Below are 12504 nucleotides of genomic sequence, written 5' to 3' on the forward strand. Positions count from 1 at the left end.
AGATAGGGGGTCACGTCAGAGTAGCGATTGACATGATAATCGGAATGATACACTGTCCAGTCCGGGAAATTAGGGTTGCTGAGCCACGAATAGCTTGACATGGTGATGCTTGGCACGGACTGGTATCAGTGATAGGATAGATCAACACACGGACAGAGGACGGCCAGTAGCGCAGGATAAAGAGCTCGTCGGGGCGAGGTGTGGGAGGTTCGAAGGACGGAAGTCAGTCCCGACGCTATGCAAACATAAATATCTAAGCAGCCAATGAAATCCCCTGCACCTGTTTCTACCCTCGACGACAGGGCCGTCTGGTGACAGATAACGCTAGGCTGGATAGAGAAAAGTCACCACATAGGGAAAGACGAGTAGAGCTGCGGAAGGGGTCAGAGGTCAGCATGTAATTAACTCGGCAAAGAGACAAAGATGAGAAACGAGGTGGAGATGAACACAAGCTTCATATATGTACCCATGCTCACCACTCATCACATCCCCTCCCATCTCGACAGCGACTGATGCGGTCTCGTCCGAGATGCAGTAATCCATGCCAAATAGACTAGACAACATTGCCCGCCCCTGCGGCCGTGCAGACGGCGGCGGCCAGACATGGGAGGCCAAGTGAGCATGTCCACTTTTTGTACTAGGAGGCGGCGGTTCTCCGCAGCAGCAGCAGGTTGAAATTCCCGTGACATCCCATGACAATGCGACCATGTCAACATCACTTTATCTCTCCTTGTCACAACCATCATTTCTTCTCCTCTACTGACCAACGGTTGACAAACCTTGGCTAACTATGTTCTGCTGGGGTGTTGATGTCTCACAGAGACAGGGTACTTGCCGGGGCTTTGACTTGTCATCCTGCACCATACATAATAGCATAAAATCACCACTTATCCTGCTTTCACCATAGCCCACAGGTCATTCAAAACCCTCCGTACCCTTGGTCCACTCCCTTGTAGACCCATGTCCGACAATTTTCCCTCCACTCTTGTCATGTCCGACGACCCCCCAGAAGGGCTCAGTTCTTCCAGCGACCATGTCCCTGAAACCAAACGTCCTTATCAACCGCCTCTCTCTACCACCATGACTTTATCCACTCCTCCAGCCAAGCATGAGACCGTCTCAATAGGTTTCTACACATCGTACTTTATTGCATTACAAGGCCAAATAGACCGTTTACAAGAATCTCAACAATCTCAACATGCTCTCGAGATGTCTGCCACAGAGCAACAACGTACTACTGTGGAACATATGTTGCTAAGCCTCAAAGAGATCGCCAGTAATATGGTAAACATACATGACAATTCAACTCAGGATGTCCAGCATACCAACACACAAGAAGCTCTGTGAGCCTTGGACGATCGCCTTGTGTCACGGGCGGGGTCTTATCCCCAAAGGGTAAGCAAGGTGACTGAGATGGGGCTGTAACCCAATACTTGTCTCGGGCTCGTAGAGCTTGAGGAGTATACAGAGGGTGACAAGGGACTGAGGGAACTGAGGGAACTGAGGGAACTGCAAGATGTCAGGCTGGATCTGACTGGACTGACAAGTTGAGAATGAGATTCAACAAGAGATTCATAGGTGGGGAACAACCTGTTTGGAGGGGGTTTATATCCACAGCAAAACAGGCTGAACTGCAAAACTACAACAATAAGCTACGGAAGAACTGCTAAACATATTTGCAATTCTCTTCAAGAGAATTGGCAATCCTGACATGTGAAACTAAGAACAATAGGCAAAGGACCCAGGGGTCCAGGGGTAACTGTTACAGGTTCATGGGTGCGACAAGGAACAATAGACAGAGGACACAGGAGTCCAGGGGTAAGTGTGTCAAGCATGTGAACACACAGGGGAACAATAGATTAAGAGCACAGGGGTTCAGGGGTAGGTGTTTCAAGTGTGGGAGTGTAAGAGATGACAATAGGGATTGTTGATGGAGATCAAGAACAATAAACCTAAGCCAAAGGGGGTCAGGGGTAAGTGTCCCAGATGTGTTTCAAGTGTGGGAACACGGGAAAAGACTATCTTAGGTGGCAAGTAGGTGATGTATGACACCTTGCCCGCATGGAGCAGGCGCAGCGGGCTGACGAGACCGACAAAATTTTGAAACAATTAACGGAAGGTCTGAAGTTTATACATGGGAGTATTGAAAATTTAGAGAGACAACAAGCAGAAGGTATCAAGTCTGTTAACCAGAGGCTCGAATCCATTGTTTCTAGACTCGACTGTTTAGGTCGTATGTCCCCTTCTTTCACCTTGCCAATGGTCGAGTCACCCCCATCGGTTTCGAAAATGACTTACCGGCACCGACGGCAGAAGGAACTGAGCTCTATACCTTCTTCGTCTAGAATTATAGCCTGGCCGCCTCCTCGCCAACAAGGAGTTGCGAATTCAACCACTTTCACCCCATCTCCACTGAGTCTGTCCACATAGGTTCATCGTGACGAGATCGTCGCTGCTTCGCCCGCCGTATCCACCACTGAAGCTGAGCTAGCGACCAACGATCAACATGAAGCAGGTGGTCCGGCCGTTGATCATAGCGGACATCTGGACATGGACATGACACAGGATCTGATAGTACATTCCTCTGTCCCACCATCCACAGGCCAGGATGTGTTTCGACGTCACGGTACAGAAGAGAGCGGTACAGATGATATCGGAATGAACATTGGACTAGATATTGGTGGAGTAGAAGACGGAGGAATGGACGATGTCAAAGAGATGATGAGGAGTGTGTCAAGGTAAGTCCTCAATCCTCCTTGCTCATCACTTTGTCCCTGTTATAAATAACTGGCTGACTCTGAAGATCCTCAGAAGGGACCCCATCGGGAGACTCACCAGAAACCGTCAGACGACAATCATCCCGACCACGAAGTCGTACGGTAGATTATCACAGCCATCCTCTCGACGGGAAGAAGCTGTCTGTAACTTCTCCCAAGAAAAAGAAAGGCAAGAGGGAGCCTGGGCAGCGATCGAGAGCTTTCAAAGGGAGAGTGTGGCTAAACAATAAGTGTTTGAGTGCTAGTGATGTGGAAAAGAGAGGAGAAGGAGTATGGCCGGCGAAAAGTGAGAATACCGTGAAAGGAAAGATGGTGAGTGCAAATCCAACCAACAGCAAGAATTCAACCTCCTCCAGCCCGGAAAAAGAATCTCGGCGTTCGTGTAGAGATATGCTGACGTTTCTTAGCAAGAAGTGGTATGCAATGCTTGTAAAGGTTGAGTACATTGGGCATGTGCAGGACTACAACCAGAAGATGACATGTCAGAACAAACCTGGAATTGTCCTGACTGCAAACTAGCAATCAAAAAGGGGACCTCAAGAAGAGAGATAGAAGTTGCTCTACAGGACTGATGTATCCGATTCAACTGTATCCTCAGGTATGTCCCAGTGGAAATCTCATGGTAGTGGCTCATGCAATAGAGACAAGAAAGCTACAGTTAGAGAAGACGGTGACGATAAACAATACGTCATTGAGAAGATTATCGGGTGAGTGTTGAATTTCCACAAGACATGTTAGGTACAAATACTGAAAACATGAAAGACGGAAAGCGATAGCGAGGAATCAAGAGGATAAATGTCACGAACCATGTCGTGACATCCCTGACAACTACCATCACCGACCCTCCTTTCACCATCACCGAACCACTATCCACCACCACCCCGAACCACTGAGACCAACTACGACGAAGTTACGAGAACCTAGGGATTATTTGTCACGACAACCCCGCCTAACGGAGAACCACAGCGAAGTTAGGGAAGGAAACCGAGGGGGAGTGGAGTAGGGGAAGTTAGGCAAAGTTAGTCGGAGTAGGATATCGGGGATATGACGAGGTAAGGCGAAGTTGAACGAAGAGGACTGAGCGCGAGGCTGTACAGGGGTTGAGGGACGTTCTATGAAAAGAGAGGGGAAGTATAGATAGTTTACAGATCGCTGAACTTCTTCAGCAATCCTTGATTGTTGTCAGTAGCAAGAGATATATTCAGTAGCTACAACCATCGAGTTAGGGAGAGCTACCACCGAGCAGTTCAACGCACTACGGCGAAGTTAGCCGCAGTTCATCGACGATCACCTTATCACCTACCACTCGACGTATTACTACGGCGAAGTTAGCCGTAGTTCCTCGACAAGTACCCTGTCCTAGTGAGACATCGACACCCCAGTACGACGTAGTTAGCCGAGGTTTGTCGACCGTCGGTCAGTAGAGAAGAAGAAACTACGATTGTGACAGTATCAAGGATCGCTCTTACCGACGACCCGTGCAAACCTCGGAGAAGTTCGAAATTGTATGCAGCCAGTGGGGAGAGTTACAAGAAGTATGAGTAGACCAGAAGAAACGGTAGAGGAGACGGAGAGGAGGACGTTGGAGGAATTAAGACAAAGCTTGGGGCCATTGCCTGGTGCCATTGATACCCCCAAAGGATCAACTCAAGGCGATGATTTCTATCCACCCCTACCTCTTGAACCACCCCCCCAACCGACCAGACTATCAGAGCCACCAACGGTGAGGACAGGTTCCGAAGATTCGGGACAGACTCCACGACCAAGGGAAGGGAACACAGGAGGTAGGCTAAGTTCGGCCGGGAGTGAAGTAGTAGGAGGCACTGAGGAGGAGGCCACAACTCAGAAGATCATGCTGGCGATAATGAACATGATGATGGAGATGGATAAAGATATGATAGCAGAGAGGAAACATCGAGAGGAGCAGGAGAAGAAGAAGGAACAGGGGACAGTTGGGGGAATAGTCAAGGGGATCTCTGAAGGGGTACGACTCGCCATGGGAAGACAGGCTTCGGCGACCCCAGGGGTTGCTGAGATGAGTGGAGGGATAAAGCTTCCCCTCCCAGACCTGTGGAGGGGCGAGAGATCAAAGTTCACCGCATTCATCTCAGAATGTGAAGTTCATTTCGAAATCAACGCTCGCAAGTTCCCCACTGACCGAGTTAAAAGTCTTTTTCATGATCTCCCATTTGCGTGAAACTCCTCTTCTTGCCGTCCAACCGGACTTGCCTAAAGACGAACCCCCCGAACACCTTCTAGACTATAAGAAGTTCATCCAATATCTCAAAACCAATTTTGGAGACCCTGACGAAGAAGGAACCGCCGCAAGGGGAATAAACAAGCTTCGACAGAATGGGTCGGCTTCGGCGTACTTCGCCGCCTTTCAACAATATGTAGCAGTGTTAGGATGGGGTGATGATGGAAACCTCGTGGATCGGGCGAATAATGGACTAAAAGGTCACTTGCTGCATGAAATCGCTCGCCATGGAAAGGTTTTCAAGACCGTCCGAGAGTTAATTGAGTTTGTGGTCCCCATGGACAATCATTTGCATCAGCAAAGGGTGGAGAAGGAGAATGAGAAGAAGAGGAAGGAAGTGAAAGAACAGGGGGAGAGGAGAGAGGAAGTAAATCGGGAAGAGGAAAGGAAGAGCGAGGAGAAAGGGCAATCTATGGCGAAGTTCAGGGGCTCGCAACCTAAGGCCACGAACGGGGGGAGGGCAATTCCAACGGACGTAGACGAGCTAAATCGTCGTTGGCCAAGACCCAGTGCTGATGAGGTGTTAAAGCGTCGGGAGGAAGGGCAGTGTACTGGATGTGGAGAGAGGGGACATTACAACCGGGATTGTCCTGTAATAGCAGCAAAGGTAAAGGCTGGGATCATTCCCTTGCGATCTTTTGGACAGAATGCTGGAGGAGAAGGCAGATTTAGCACAGGTGGAAATGCCGTCCCTCTTGGAGATAGGAAGAAGATCAATGCAGTCGGAGGGGAGGAAGCATGCTTTACAGAGCGGGGGATGGACGGGGAGGAAAAAGATGGGGACTCGTCGCGATAGGCGAGACTCGGCGGGTCCGTGCTCATATTCTCTCGGCCCAAATCTAACGTGTATGTCGAAGGAATCGAACTAACGGCCCTGTGGGACACTGGGGCAACCTGTTCATATATAAGTCCCAAGGCGGCCAGGAGGATTAGGAAGGAGAAGAGGAAATACCCCGTGAGTGTACCAGTTCACATGTTCGACGGCTCGGGTAGTGTGGCTGGACCCATTACGGAGTTCGTCAAAGTGAGTCTGGGTGTCGAGAAGTTAGGCGAAGTTTGCCCAATAAAGCTGGATGTTACCACCCTTTGTGACACGGATGTTGTGATAGGGTGGGAATGGATGAGAGAAGAACGGGTAATCCTGAATGGGGGAGCAAATACTATATCCTTCCCTATTTCCCAGACAAATGAGGGGGAAAGCGCAATGTCTTTTCCCCTACCCATGCCGATTGAAAGGGAAGAATTGTCCTCTCCCTTTCCACAAACAAAAGATGTCGCGAGCCTGGCAGCCATAGGGCTCAGGACCCGAACCGACGAGACAGACCTCCGCGGCGAAGATGAGCTTGAAGAGCTGAGCCCGGAGGAACAAGACGAGTTGTTCCAGGTAGTTCCCGAACAATACCACCAGTACATTGACGTGTTTAACCCAAAGAGAGGAGGAGAGACTCTTCCCCCTTTGAGGTCCTACGATTTGAAGTTTGAGCTCAAGGAGGGGGCGAACCTGAAGGTCGCCTCCCTCTATGCTCAAGGAGAAGATCAGAGACGCGCGCTGAGAGACATACTAGATCGTGAAATTGCCGCTGGCCGAATTCGAGCAAGTAACCCGCCGTACGGCTCACCGATGTTTATGATACCGAAGAAAGCCAAAGGGCAATGGCGAATGGTCATCGACTATCGAAAGCTGAACGAAGCGACCATACCAGATGCCTACCCTCTTCCGTTAATTGGTCAGATTACCGAAGAACTTGGGAAAGCAAGATACTTCAGCAAACTGGACCTAATTGGAGCGTACCAATTGTTGAGGGTGACGAAAGGACATGAACACCTGACTGCGTTCAGGACACAGTATGGTATGTTCGAGTCTCTTGTCGTTCCAGATGGGCTGCGAAATGCCCCCGCTGTCTTCCAGCACTTCCTGAATGAGGTGTTTAGGGAACTACTAGGGAATGGAGTCGTGGTCTACATTGATGATATCCTTATTTATGGGAATACATTGGAGGAATTACGAGAAACTACGGCGAAGGTCTTTGAAGTGCTGTGAAAGGCGAGCCTGTACGTGAAAGCTAGTAAGTGCGAGTTTGAAAGAGATTCGGTGGTGTTTCTGGGTTTCGTGGTATCTTCTCGAGGTGTATCGGTGAATCCAGAGTACATTGACGCCATCACATCCTTCCCACGTCCAAAGAATCTACGGGAGTCTAGAGGATTCATTGGAGTCGTCAGCTATTATAGGCGTTTCGTCCCCAACTTCTCGAAAATTGCTCTACCAATCACCTACCTGACGAAGAAAGATGTACCATTTGTGTGGGGAGCGGAACAGGAGTCAGCATTCAAGGAATTGAAAGCTAGGATGTGTACTGCGCCGGTGTTAGATCACTTTGACCCTACTTTAAAGACTATATTACAGACAGATGCCTCGTTCTTCGGCTGGGGTTTCATAATTTTGCAGGTCAATACAGCTGGTCAAGAACACCCGGTAGCTATCGAGTCTGGCGCCTTCAACACAGCTCAGCTGAATTATACGGTAGGAGAGAAGGAGTTCCTCGCTGTAGTGGAGGGTTTTAGAAGAAGGAGACACTTACTACTGCAGGTAGAAACCACAGTCCTTACCGACCATTCAAACCTCACCTACTGGATGGAACCGAAGCAACTCAGTCCACGCCAAGGTAGGTGGGTAGAAGAACTAGCTAACTTCAGGTTTAAAATGGTTTACCGACCAGGAACACAGGCAAGTCTTCCAGATGGACTGTCTAGACGGGCGGACTACCACTCCGGAAAGGGAAGTACCATGATACAAGAGAGTAACCTCATTAAAGGTCTACCGAAGTTCGATGAAGTTGACGCCACCACATCGGAGTTACATCACCTGCTCAGAGCATTGCAAGGAACAAGAGAAGTGAAAGAGAGTGACCTTGTTGATCCTATGGATTTGATACTTGGAATTCAGGAGGACAAAGACTTAGAGAAGGTTAGAGAGGAATTATTAGGAGTTATCAATCACCAAACTACGCCGTAGTTCGCGATCTCCCCTAATACTTCGTGGTGGATGGACCTCAAGGGGTTTCCTCATGCTCGACGATCACACTTATGTGCCGAACTACGCCGACGCTCAACTAAAGATCATGAAGATGAGACACGACTCGGCCTTAGCTGGTCACCCAGGTCCGGCAAGGGTTATAGGGCCCTGCCCGTTGGGGGTTTTTCGGAAATACTGCTCGGAACATCACATATTCTATACCGTTAGATAGCCCTCAACCAGGAGAGTCAGGGGCAACCTTAACGTTGGCAGGGGGTTGGATTTTGGCAACAGTTTTGGGGACCTGAAGATATAGGTTGGTAAAAATCACTATAAGTGCTGAAAAGTGTTACCGGGTTTGGATTTAGGAGGGGGCTGTTGGCAGAATGCTAAAGAATGGCCTTTTAGCTACGTAACGGTGACCCACATGCCCCAGGGGTATACCTCAGTGCTGAAGCTATGGGTGTTCAAGCATCAGAGGAGGAAGGGAAATACACGCCGCTGGTCAAAGTTGATACCAATATCGAGCGGGGTAGCCGCAACTTTGCACCGTTGCAAAGTTCTGATTTTCAGCTACGGAACGGTATGCATATCATCCTGTGAGGCCTCAGGAAAGGTCACAGGTGGAATATATTGTCCTGGTTGTCTTTGTGTTGTCAAAGAAGAATGAGCACTCTTTGAACAAAAATCCCGAATACCAGATTGAACCATATTTGTTCTCAAAATATCTCTCAATCTTACCGAAAGAACATCAAGACTGTTGAAACCTGGACTGAAACCATATTCCAGATGCATTTTCACTGTTTCAACTACAAACCAGCAACATTGGCTGCACGAATGAGATTTTCGTAATACTTACCACTGAGATAAAGATAAATCACCTTTTCAAAGCTTGAATTGCCTGCCGAAAGCCAGATCGGGTGATCTGAATCATCCCGTTTGAGAATTCTGACATAAACATGGTAGCACATACACAATGAGTGTAAAGCGAGAGCATCTCCCCATGTGCCCTGTTGAGACATGTGTGAAATATACTGATCAATCGACTGGATCGTTGTGTCAATGTCGGCGGCAAGGAAAGATTCAAGATCAGATTGGTGATTTGCCATCCATTTCACTGCTTTCGCCCTTGTGATTGAGGAATCAAGTTGATGTCCACCAACTGCTCTCCCGAAAGCTGTGAACATGCAGTTCCCATCAGCTGGCGTCCATTTTGTGCTGTACCATGCCGGCGAAATGCGGATCCGGTTGAGGTTTGCCACCAAAGGGATGGCAAAAGGGATCCCTTTCCTCCGAGTATAGTTTGTGGACACAACTGGACCAATCCCTGTGTCCGAAAGCCCAACCTGACCTCTTTGAATCCTCCCAATTGTGATGAGATGAGCGATCCACAACATCGCTTCCTCAATTCTCAGATTGTCCTTGCACGAATTCGAGTAGCAGCGGAATCGAAGTGGCTTTTTGGACACAATTTGTTATCAGTGTGACGAATTATTGGGGCCCTTCCGACACCGCATGTAGCCCCCCTCAAAAGCTCCACGAATTGAGGTTAGGAAGGCTGATTTTGATTGATCTGTGGGATACTTCTTGAGTAGCTCCATCATGACATTCGATGGGTTTTCCGGCTCCAATTCCATTTCTGATTCCCTCCACCAGGCTGATTTGTCCAATGATTTAGTGATTCGGCTGCTTCCAGAGTTCCAGCCAAAAGATGCCAAACAATCGAGGGCAGCTCTGACCTGAATGGGGGACGGATTCCCCGAGTCCCTGCCTTGAAATACGTTTTGGGCGAGAGCCTGCTGATAGACCCAATTTGCATTGTCTAGAAGTGCTGATTTGGTGACGATCTTGGCATTGAGCTTGAATCGAGACATTGAATCGCCAGGATTGAGCCAGAACGCTGCCCGTAGAAAAGGTGTCTGCCTGCGATTGCTTCGCTGTGGCAAGTGACTTTGCCTGATGGTGATCTCCATCCGAAAGCTCCAATCTGACTAGACGGTACAGACGAAAGGTCTTGAATCATTTTCAATGTTGTATGACCCTTTCTGTCTGATGGCGTAAACGGTTTTTGGTCTTTCGCCTTGAATATGACTGTTGAAAGCCTTCATGACATGTACGATTCGGGGATATACCTTAATCTGGAAGTTCCGATTTTGGAATTGTGCTTTGAAATGGACCAATCCATAATCGAGGGAGCCTGGAATGCACATCGGGTAGAGTGTGACCCTTTTCGAGGTTCCATTGGCTGGTGAAAAGAGCCAGATGTAGTTCGATGGAATCGTCACACCAATATCCCATTCGTTGTATTTCACAAGAGGATGACTGATTTTGGTGGGCTCTTGAATGTGGAACTGGGAGATGAGAGGTAGTTTCTGGCCATAGGCCTTGAGACGAAGGGTTTCACAACCAGCGATCTTGAGGCCGTGGACGAAAACACTGACTGGAACTTGGGCGTTTCCGAATGCTGCTTGAAATGTGCGTTTCACAGGCTGAATCGAGAGCCATTGTTGAAGTTTGTCAAAGAATGGTTCCTTGAAAGTCGGATCGACCCACAATTGGTGCCAGGATTGAGCTAAAAGCATCCAATCCTGATAATATGGCTCCTCTAATGCACTCCCGCCCCAGAGGTATGGGATAGCTCCCGGAGCATAAGTGCCACCCACGTAGGAAGGTATATTGCAGCAGCCACCATAGCTCCCAGGGTGGCACCTACCATAGCTCCCAGCACTCCGCATAGCCCCCACCACCAACACCAAATCTGCCACCAGAATCTTTTGTCACCCATCACTGCCCCTCCTTGCTACCAACCCGCCTCTTACACTATGATCTTATCAGATAAGAGCCCATCAAAGCACCCAGCAGTACCCCAAGGCTCCCACCAGCACCCCTTAGGTCCCACCTCCACCTTAGCCTACAGCCCCTACCCCTTGACCCCCACCACCCCTCAATCCCCTTCCCTTGAGTCCGGCACATGCCACCCACCCATAGCTCCTTCCTGCACCCCAAGCACCCACCCATAGATCCTTTCCCCCCTCCGTATGACCCACAGCTCCCACCCATAGATCCTTTCACAGCGCCACCCTGACCCAAGGCTCCCACCCTTAGGTCCTTTCCGCCTGGCAAGGCTCCATCCTTACCTCATGCCTAAGGTTCAACCCTGACCCCAAGCCTCACACCCCAGTTCCCCAAAGACCTGCCCGCAAGAAGCACATGGTTGCCACGCGGAAGCCAATACCACACCACACCTGGCACCCCCGCTTACACTCAGAAGACCTCACATCCCCCAGAGATCCCTTAGGTAAGTACCCTTAGGCCATCACAACACCATCACAAACACTACACACACACCCCACCCAGACTCACCAGAGTGTCAAGACCCCCAAACCTCAAAAACGGCAGCCCACCCCACCCGTAGACCTCAACCCCCTCACAAGAGAAAGCCAAAGATTGACCACACACCACCCCCAGCACCCCTTACCGTACAACAAGATTCATCCAAACAGTAACTAACCCCAGCCCCCAACCTGAAGGGTACAACAGGAGACACCCACACAGCAACCACCCCCAGTCACAGACTACCAAACATCACATTAAGAGATGGTCAAATAGCAACTAACCATAGAACCTAATCACAAAAAAAGACATTGCCAAACAGCAACTAACCTTAGAACCTAAACAGTACAACAAGACGCAGCCAAATAGCAACTAACCGTAGCTGTGGAACATCAAATTCTAAGTCGTTAAATACGAGCAATTTGGTGACCAGCAGGGAAGGAGAAAAGACAATAGTACTTCATACAGGTACACCAACACACAAGGACCAGAACAGGACGACCAGAGAGAAGAGTATTCACACCATAACCAGGAAGCTAAACAGTGAGTCACTGTCAGGAGGAGGTACTCTGTAGGGCTGCCTGATCAGCCTCCTCTCGCAAGGAAACCACATTGAGGAGGGTTAGGAGAGAAAGAGGATCCGGGACAAAGGACGGCAGTAAAACGTGGGAGACAGGAAGGGGGACAAAAGGCTTGACTGAAGGGCAATCCTGACAAGGGTCATACAGGCCAGACACAAGTAATGATTGAAGAAACCCAAACACCACACCCACCGTGATGCCTTCCCACCCTCCTACCTCATGGGAGCACATGTGAACTGAGCTAGGCCCGGCAAACTAACAACCGGGCTACCCGGCGAACCCATTACCGACCAGACGAGTACATAATCACAGCAACCGAGGAGAGAAGTAGCCAACGGGCGGCCCGGCAGGTATTTAATTGTCACTTTTGCTTATGTAATATTGCCAACTGACCTGATAGAGGAGAGAACGGGCATCCCTGTGAGTACCTATTTCTCAAGCAATCAGCCCAGCAAGCAGGTGTCTATCCACACTGCTAAACATCACTGTATGGAGAAGCACATAAACAATCAGAGAAGGGGCAGCCCGGCAAGCCCCTTCTGC

General features: G+C 49.4%; 2 protein-coding genes across 2 annotated transcripts; one reads left to right on the forward strand and one right to left on the reverse strand.

Annotated features, from left to right (window-relative positions):
• Positions 1 to 990: 990 nt before the first annotated feature.
• TREMEDRAFT_64714 (uncharacterized protein) lies at positions 991 to 5830 on the forward strand (the record flags this gene model as incomplete). Its single annotated transcript, XM_007006836.1, has 11 exons — positions 991 to 1343; positions 1725 to 1818; positions 1848 to 1904; positions 2071 to 2184; positions 2431 to 2738; positions 2804 to 3089; positions 3376 to 3484; positions 3900 to 3958; positions 4106 to 4193; positions 4235 to 4740; positions 5456 to 5830. 11 exons carry the CDS (start codon positions 991 to 993, stop codon positions 5828 to 5830), a joined length of 2349 nt encoding a protein of 782 aa, XP_007006898.1.
• Positions 5831 to 8856: 3026 nt separating this feature from the next.
• On the reverse strand, positions 8857 to 10832 carry TREMEDRAFT_64716 (uncharacterized protein; the record flags this gene model as incomplete). The annotated part of the gene is made up of 4 exons (XM_007006837.1): positions 8857 to 9337; positions 9632 to 9984; positions 10054 to 10635; positions 10662 to 10832. 4 exons carry the CDS (start codon positions 10830 to 10832, stop codon positions 8857 to 8859), a joined length of 1587 nt encoding a protein of 528 aa, XP_007006899.1.
• Positions 10833 to 12504: the final 1672 nt, after the last annotated feature.

Source organism: Tremella mesenterica (assembly GCF_000271645.1).
Source record: "Tremella mesenterica DSM 1558 unplaced genomic scaffold TREMEscaffold_11, whole genome shotgun sequence".
Classification (NCBI taxonomy): domain Eukaryota; kingdom Fungi; phylum Basidiomycota; class Tremellomycetes; order Tremellales; family Tremellaceae; genus Tremella; species Tremella mesenterica.